The following is a 9659-nucleotide window of genomic DNA, read 5'->3' on the forward strand; positions in this document are numbered from 1 at the left end:
ATAATATAATATATGTAATATAATATATGTAATAGAATATATAATATATATATTTTTCTAATTTGTACGCTTTCATATCTAGGTGGAACACGATACTTACATGCTGTATGTTGCGATTGCATAGAAAAGAAGGATTTAATACTAACTAAGTATGTCCCTGTGGCAAAATCTATACTAGAGAAATTAATATACAGTGTTAAAGGGATGCTGGTTCTCAACGACAGCGTAGCAGCATTTTGGATGGGCAATCTTGTTAACAAGAATTTAGATGGGCGTGAAATTCTATCACAAGTACTTGTAACTTTATATTTTAATTGTATTACATATTACATATAGGCCGTTTTCTAACAAGGAACACTATGTTACACAGAGCTATTTTATTGGCTACTTGTTATCTGAGACGATATCTTAGATATTATTTAACCAATAAAGTGGCTTTGTGTAATACGGTGTTCCTTGCTAGAAAACAGTTATAGTGTGTGCGTGCGTATAATTTATTAAATACTTTAATTTAATATACTTTTAGACATCATCAGAAGAAACCATTGTACCAGACATAAATATTATTTCGGAAGAATTAACAAATGCGTCTTCTGAAATTATAGATTCTGATTTAGACGAAGATCCAACAGAAAATGTTGAGAATGAAAACACAGATATTGATGATGTATAGTTATATAAAGGGTAAGTCAAAAGAAAATAACTGATTTAATATAAGAATACAGTCATTTTTAATTATATTGTTACACACACACACACACATACACATACTAGGTGCGCAACTAAGTTTCCGGGTTTTTTGATCAATGAAAAATGAAAAATTTCAAGAGAAATACAAAAAATGGTTTATTCAAAGTATCGTCCGTCGCTAGCTACACATTTTTGCCATCTCTCTGGCAATACATGAATACCGCGACGATAAAACAACGCGTCTTTAGACCGAAACCATTCATCCAACCAATTTTGCACTTCTTCGAAATTGGCTAAGTGTAGCCCAGCTAAGCGCCATCGACCGGAACAAGTGATAATCGGAAGGGGCCAGGTCCGGTGAATACGGCGGGTGCGGTAGCAGATCCCATTTCAGCGTTTTGATGGTGTCTTAGACGATGGAAGTGCGATGGCACGGAGCGTTGTCGTGCTGCAATATCACTCATTCGTGTCTCGTGTCCCATTCTGGCCGTTTTTAGAGCAATGCATAGTTCAAATTGATCAATTGTTGTCGGTAGTGATGCCCATTAACAGTTTCGCCCGGTTTCAGCAGCTCATAGTACACGATTCCTTTCTGGTCCCACCAAACGCAGAGCATTGTTTTCTTTCCGAAGCGATTTGGCTGTGCCGTCGATGTTGATGCTTCGCCAGGTGAAAGCCACGATTTTTTGCGTTTGGGATTCTCGAAATATATCCACTTCTCATCGTCAATAACAATTCAATGCAGGAAACTCTTTCTTTCATGCTGCAAAAGCAAAATTTCGGAAGTGGCTCTTCGATTTTCCATCTGTCTCTCAGTCAACTCATGCGGCACCCATTTTCCTTCCTTTTGAATTTTTCCCATGGCATGTAAACGTTTGGAAGTACCTTGGCGAGTCATGTTTAATGCCTCCGCAAGTTGATCTTGAGTTTGCGTATCATCTTCATCCAATAACGTTTGCAGATCGGCGTCCTCAATTGTTTTTGGTCTTCCGGAACGCTCCTTGTTCTTAGTATCGAAATCGTCACTTCTGAAGCGTTTAAACCAATCTTCACAGGTAGTTTTCGATGGTGCATGTTCGCTGTAGGCCTCCTCAAGCAAACGACGTGCTTCAGCTGCATTTTTTTTCAAGTTAAAGCAGAAAAGCAAAGCTTCCCGCAAATGCTGTTTATTTGGCACAAAACTCGACATCTTTATTGTTAGAAAAAAGATTTTTGCGTTGCGATATGTGTTGGTATTATGACTGGTTATTGTTGACAGATGTCCAAGCTATAAAAGAAATACAACTTTAGACATGTATGTCGACTACATGTGTCGTTAGCGCCATCCATGTGTGAAACTCGGAAACTTAGTTGCGCACCTAGTATATATACATATATATATATATAAACTTTTTTCTGTATTTTACAGCACTTTGTTGGCAGTTTATTGGCAGTTTATTGGGATCTATTTATCATATGTACTATCGCTGGAAAAATGGAAGAATACGGATTAAGAGTATGGTTCTCGTTTGACACTTTAGGAAAGTCGAAACGTTTTCTTTATTTTCTTATACATTATTTACTGATAACTCATTATGTGACTTGAATATCTTATAATGGAATCTACTTTAAGGATGTAAATTGATTAATCAATAAATAGTTACTCTTCAACAGAATGTAACACAAAAAAATATGTAGAAATAAACCCAACATTTTTTATTTTGATATGACCAGTGAAAAGTAAAATAAGTATTTTCTTATAGTATGTATATTTGTTTCTCATATATAGAAGTTAAAACAATCTCTCAAAAATAATTCAACAAAATTAATTGTGAATCAATATCTTTGGTAAAATTATATTTCTTTCCTATCGGTGTGTGGATGTTTGTTTAGTCAAGGTGGTGAGGTGTTACCGCTATCGGAAAATATTACATGTTTAGATATGCCTAAGCAAATGTCGTATGCCTCCCCATGAAGTATCGAGATGGACACCCCCAGGGGTTTTAGTGGGTACAAGCCTCACATAACTCTTGACCCTTCTCTGAGGGTCAAGGGTATGTAGTAGACATTTCCTCTGAGTTACTAAAAAAAATTTATTACCGCTGTGGGTGTCGGACTCGCAAGAGCCCGTATAGCATAATTATGGATATAGCATATTTTAGTCTGTTTTCTATTGCTAAACTGGCTGCACTAATTCTCTCCACCAAATTTTATCTGTATATCTGACTCTTTTTAAATCCGGAAAATATACTGTTACGTCCTGAAGAAGAACGCAACCAAGTAAATGAGTCGTCCGCGTATGCAGGTCGAGGAGCAGGTCAGCGGCTAAAAAAGTCGTTTTACACGTACAACAACAAGCGATCCGTTTTTAGGTCATGAATGCGAATACCTTTACCAGGGACAGGATCGAGAGCGAAAAGGACAAAAGGAGAGAATACAATGAAACTTAGGAGTAAACGTTAAAATCAATCACAAACTAATTGCAAATTTATTAGTTACGGTTGTTAGTACAAATTATAAGGTTACAAAACTATACAAATTTTATGAATACGCGCGCGCGCGCGCGCGCGCGCGTGTGTGTGTGTGTGTGTGTGTGTGTGTGTGTGTGCGCGTGTGCGTGTGTTGAATCGGGGAAAATGAGAATAGGAAACTGATGATGGTGAAGAAAGAAGGAGACGAGTTATCTGAGAGGATAAGAATTGGAAGCAGAGTCATAACTCGATTTGGATATTCGAATATCAGACTCACTGAAATTATCGCGATGAAAATGAGCAAAAAAGTATCTGGAATGGTGTGCAAAAACAGAATGTAGAACTTACTTTGGGGTAAATGGTTGGGGACATGGTTGGGAAGTAGAATTAAACCTCAACAGATATGCCGGTCCTTTATACTTTTCCTCGATCTGTCTCTTGTTGATCTCGCGTAACCAGCAGAACACCTTCAGAATGGATGAGCGTAAGTTGTTCGTTTTGGTTACAGTTCACAACCGAATTGAGATTAATTAATTTTTCACTTTGTACTACGATCGTTCGCCCGAATGTAAACGAACGGAAAAAGTATACAAGGTCAACGTATGAACAATGAAAAAAGAAACATGAGAGTCCTCTTTTTATTATTCTCTATTATTACTGTAATTAGGCGGTTGTTATGATCTGTATGATTGTTATGATCTTTATATGACTGTGATTTAACTACTAAGTGACTGTGTAACGATGCACACCTGCATCGTCACTACAACCGGCCCGACCGAACACTAGTCGGGTCGTGCACCGGCGCGTTGCGCCACCTCAAACGCTGCAAGGCCTCTCGAAACATTGTCGCGAAATCAAAATAACGCGACGTACGACTGCGCGACATCGATCAGGCGAGATGATCAAGCGAAAGCGCGCGCCGCTATCACGCGACGATTACGTGAACAACGAGCGGAGTTAGACAAAGCGGATTCGGGTATATAATCCGCGACGCCGAATTAATCGAGACCAGACCGATCCGGACCGTCTACCGAACTCAATGCTGTACAGCGGAGAGCAAGGACTACGACCGACTCGTTTCTACCATCCGAACCTACCTAGTTTCACATCTTCGCGAGCAAGGACCGAAGCCAGTATATTAGCTGCGCTCTGTCGATCTTTATCGACTCTTGCTTGCATCCCGTTGACTCCACGAACAAGAACCGAAGCTAGTAAGTTAGCTGTGCTCTGTCAAGTTTTCTCGGCCCTTGTTCTTAGCCTCTCGACGGACGAGACCGAGAGTGAATACATCGATACATCGGATACTCATTCCCGATCTCGTCACCTGCGAAACAGGCGTATTAGCGCGTGCGTCTCCACCGCGAACGCGAAGACAACGTGCCGTGCTGTGTCACGGACTCGATACTGCCGACACCGCGCGGTCCCCGCGATCGACTTCGCGAATCGCGACCACCGAATCGCGACACGCGACCATCTGCCGAATATACGAGGCGAGTCTAGCACTCGTGCTATACGCTCCGTCTACCGTCTTAGCTGTCGCAGCATACCGAAATCGCGACCCGGTAACTGGCGCCGTCTCCCAGGATATCTACGCACTCGAACGCGATCCCTCTGTACAAAGGACTAATAAACGTTTTTGTTATTTTTATTTCTTACAATCCGCGTCTTGTGTCATTTATTTCACGAACCCCGGTCTCCGGCGAGCGAATAATCTATCAGCACTCACGACAACCGACATGCGAAGTTCAGTTGTTACAACTGTTATGTGATCTTGATATGAGTTGAACTTCTAGGTGACCTTGATTTTTACGAGAATAAGTTCTAAGTAAAAAGGGAATAACTAAGTAAGAGTAACTAAACGTAACTAACAGGGGACCGCACGTATCTAATGTCACAGACTTTGATGATGTTTTTTTTTTGGTTATTCTACAACACTAATATACATTCTGTGCAAAAAGATTTTTGTCACCACTTTGTTTACTTTGTTTCGGCGAAAAAAAGTAAAATAATTTACGAGCGCAAAGCGTGTGACGAAATGTACAAGCACTTCAGTAGCCGCGGCGGTTAAAGTGTGATATGTGGTCTTTTTGGCTCAGGTTCAATCCCCGAGCTATCTAATTTTTTTTCTTTTTATTGTTATTTTTTCACTCAAATTGTAGGACAAGAATACAGTAAACATAAAAGTACGAAAAAGGAATATATTAAATATGATTATAAATGACGAAACATTAAAAAATGTTATATGAAATTATATTAAAATCAAAATTATGTTAATCTTATGTTTTACTTATATTTAACTGTTTTTCCATCTAAAATTCTATTTCCTCTAAAATTTCATATAGTGTTTGTTTTACTTTATAAATTTTTAACGTAAATTCCAAAAGAAAAGAACGGAACAATTTAAGGTAGTTTTAAATCCTGCAACAGTTGTCTTTATGTCTTTAGACGGACTTGAATATCGGAACGGACACGTGAAATATTCTAATTAGGCTTGCGCACTCGTGTAAAAAATCTATAATAATTTGAATGTTAACGAACCGTTCATCTAGTAATATATTTAAATTACATCTAGAAATGATCAGTTGTAGATTTATTATAGGTTGAGTACCGGTTGTTATATTGTTTAAATGAGGGAGTTTAAACGCGGGATGCGAGAAATTAGATGCGTTATTGGTTTTAACATAATTTCATATAACACATTTTTTAATGTTTTGTCATTTATAATTATGTTTAATATATTCCTTTCTCGTATTTTTATATTTATTGTATCCTTGTCCTACAATTTTAGTGAAAAAAAGAACAATAAAACGAAAAAAATAATTGGACGGCTCGGAGATTCGACCTGAGTCAAAAAGACCACACACCGCGCCTTAACCGCCGCAGCTGAAATGCTTGTAAATTTCGTTACATATCTATAAGGCGCTCGTAAATTATTTTATTTTTTTCCCCGAAACGAACATGGTGTTGACAAAAATCCTTTTGCATAGAACGTACATTAATGTTGTAAAATAACCCAATAAAAAACATCAAAATCCGTGACAAATCCGGGGTACGTGCGGTCCCCCTTGTAAGTAAAAAGTATGTCTTCGCGGCACAGAGTCGCGGTATTTAACCCTTCGCTGTATGATGGGACGCTAAGCGTCCTACTTTTTTTTTAATTTTTGAAATTTTTCGAGACCTTTTTAACAAAATACATGGAGTTTTCTTATTCTATAGAGTCTGTAGAACATTAGCAAATATAAAAAAAATACCAGTCATTGTTAATCGCACAAGTTTTATAAATAAACAAATAGTCAAAATTAACTGTTTTTTTATGTTTCCACGAACCTTTCATAAAAATAAATAAACCATTGTATACAACTTTTTTCCAACAATAAAATAATTAAAAGGAGAACTGCATGTAACTGGTCGGAAAAATCGATTTTTTTTTTTCACTTAAATCAAATCCTTATTATATTGAGAATATAACCCTAAAGTTGTAGAGCCTATTTTGAAGTATTAACTACAGACATGTTTATACCTTGTGACGTGACGATTTTTTGTTATCGTCCGTCACTCGGAAAGTCGTGAGGAAGCCGAAAGCGGGCTTCCCGGCTGCAGGTGGATGTCGCGTCCTAACGGTAAGGCGAATAGGACGCGAGCCTGCGTGGCCCGAATTTTGTGTATAGAATAAGAGTGCGAGTGACGAGAGGTCGGGTCAGGAGGAAGAGGACTTCAGAGAGGATCTGCTGCCGCCGAGGGAGAGAGCAGTCAGGCTCAGGAGCATCGGACGGACCAAAAATCTCAGGTGAATCGCTTCCTTATTATTATTAGCCAGTAAGGACCGACAGTTGAATCCGTTCTAAGGAGGCCTGTTTTAGCCGAATACCCCTGCTAACGAGGAGAACAGGGAGAGAGAGAGAGAGAGAGAGCTGCCGAGGTGGATCAGTTCTGAGCTGCCGCAAGGGAGCCGCTGGGACGGAGTCGACGGACACCGCGGACGAGCGGAGGACAGCTGCTACCAGGGCGAGTCCGACAAGCACGTCCTCCGCGACCCGGAGCGTCCTCCGAGCCAGGCGAAGACGCCGCGAGGCTCGAGGACTGAAGAAACAACGGTTGCCGATAGAACAAAGCTCCAAGGTCGGAGAGACCGACCGGCCTGAAAGATCTAGCTTGTAAATAACGGCTAGATCTTGTAAATAACAAAGAAGGCAAAACAACGGCCGAATAACGGGGGATTCCATCCTGCAAATCGGCCAATCAACGGCCGATAGCTGTCGGAACCAGCAATTCAAACCTGAGATAAAACGAGGTCCCAACGATAGCTCGAGAGCTTTTTCCTGTGAGCCGTGCCTAGCGAGTGTGAAGGACGTGCCATCCACAGAGCTGACGATTAAGGACGACCTGACCTCCGCATCTGTAAGGCCGCTACCGCACGTGTTGAACGATTTTGTGAACCCAGAGGGGACCGCCGCTGCTCGTTGTCGACTGCCCCGCTCCGCCGTTTGGTGAGTCCGTTCCACGGAGAACGATTTTTAGTGATTAGTGTCGCGGAGCGGTGCGGCGTCGGGGAACTGGAGCTCGGCCGTCCACTCTGGGCGAGGGCCAGGGTTCGCGTTCCTCTCGCGAAAGGAGGAGCTCCGCGCATAGAGTAAAATCCGACCGGTGAGCTGTCGATTGTCCCTCGTGCGCGAGAGATCGAGCGAACACACCGCCGAAAGCCTACGTGGCTGTCGTGACCTTCGTGGTCACGACTCGAAAAATTGAAGCTGCCGAGAACCAGCATCGCGACCGCGAGCAAGGATATTTATATTGTGTTAGTAAGAATCGCTGCCGAATTACCGAATTACGCGAGTTGTTGTCGTGTGAACGCGGGCAAAACATTCCGTCATTGTAATTAGCTACCGACGAATAAAATTCGAAGAGAGAACATCCGCCTTCATTATTTCAGCACCCGCCAACTACTAATCCTTCCGACATCGCGTGAACCAGCCCCTCTACCGAGAGCAGGGCTGAGCTGCCGGACGTGCGAGCGAGCCGTTCGGGCGGAGGGCCGGTTGTCCTTGTCGGCGAGACCGCTTAGAGTAATACTTAGTGTTGAGACTTATTTAGTGGGTACGGACCGCCGTACCTGGCGCCCATCTAGAGCTTGGTTTTGTTCGTGTGAGCTGTCGAGTCTCGCCGGATCTGCCGAACGGTCGCCGAGGCGCGAAGAAAACATCATTTTGTGTCGCTGCACTCGATTAGTGAAACCGGCTGCACGAGCCGCGGATGTAGCGTTACAATCTGCGCCGCGCGCAACTATAAGAGCCGCCTGGCGCGTTTTGGCCGTTTCTCGACTTAATTCCTTTTGCACAATAGACTTTAACGTTTCTCAGTAGCCGAGAGGTGCTTGGGAGGGCATACACAGAATGCTAATGAGAGTCTAAATGCAATGATCTGACGATTAGCTCCTAAACATTTACATATTGGCATTAAAATAATAGAAATAGCTTATATTACTGCTAGCATATTTAGCGAGAACTATTCTGCAGTACTAAAAATAATTGATGTTTTGGAACTTAAAATTGGCCAGCGATGCAAAATTTACGCCGATTTATTGGACAGCAAGCGATTGAGCAGACAGGATCGCCAAGCTCGTAGCAGCACAATGGAGGCTCGAATAGTTCGTAAACAGAAAAAAATTGCAGAAAACCGATTTTTCGAGGAAACGGAGGGTCCCCTGGTAAAAAAAAGTTGATAGAGAACGATACAATAAAATTCTATCGTTTTCTATTATTTTTAATATGGATTTTAGTTCGCGAATTCACAAATATGAATAATATTCTATCGTATATGATAGAATACAATAGATGGTGATAGAATTTCTATCGTTAGTTTCTTATAAAATACGAAATCTTTTATAACAATATAAAATACGATAAAATATGATAGGATTTATATCTGAACTTGCGTGCGAGAACGATACAGTTTAAAGAAAACGATTCAAATTGATAGCGCTATCAATTTTAATCGTTTGAGTTTTTAAAATCTGTTAAATTTTGCTAAAGAAACATCAGTTTGAAAGTAGCCTAAAATTTGGGAACTTTTTGGATCGTAGTGTCAAACGCAAAAAGAGCTCGCAAGAACATTGGAAGTTACTCAAGAAGCTATTTCAAAACGACTCAAAGCCGCGGGATACATCCAAAAGCAAGGAAATTGGGTCCCATACGAATTGAAACCGAGAGATATCGAACGACGATTTTGCATGTCCGAAATGTTGCTTAAACGGTACAAAAGGAAGTCTTTTCTGCATCGAATCATTACCGGGGACGAAAAATGGATTCACTACGACAACCCGAAACGCAAAAAATCGTATGTAAAGCCCAGCCAACCGGGAACATCAACGCCGAAGCCGAATATCCATGATACCAAGGTAATACTCTGTATTTGGTGGGATCAGAAGGGTGTGATCCACTATGAGCTGCTAAAACCTGGTCAAACCATCACGGGAGACTTCTACAGGCGACAATTGATCCGTTTAAAGCGAGCTATAGCCGA

At 41.1% G+C, this 9659-nt stretch overlaps 1 protein-coding gene across 7 annotated transcripts in view; it reads left to right on the forward strand.

Moving 5' to 3' along the window:
* The window catches only part of LOC116851756 (Fanconi anemia group D2 protein), a 112279-nt gene extending 109934 nt beyond the window's left edge, over nt 1-2345 (forward strand). For all 7 annotated transcript variants that reach the window (XM_032831499.1, XM_032831504.1, XM_032831502.1 and 4 more), the window contains 3 exons: nt 83-291; nt 527-684; nt 2099-2345. In XM_032831499.1, the coding sequence (XP_032687390.1) occupies nt 83-291; nt 527-673 (356 nt within the window). In that variant the 3' untranslated portion in view covers nt 674-684; nt 2099-2345. The remainder of the gene's footprint in view (nt 1-82; nt 292-526; nt 685-2098) is intronic.
* The last annotated feature ends 7314 nt before the right edge of the window (nt 2346-9659 follow it).

This window comes from Odontomachus brunneus, unplaced genomic scaffold, assembly GCF_010583005.1.
Source record: "Odontomachus brunneus isolate Ranch 3 - 2012 unplaced genomic scaffold, Obru_v1 Obru_scaffold_189, whole genome shotgun sequence".
Classification (NCBI taxonomy): domain Eukaryota; kingdom Metazoa; phylum Arthropoda; class Insecta; order Hymenoptera; family Formicidae; genus Odontomachus; species Odontomachus brunneus.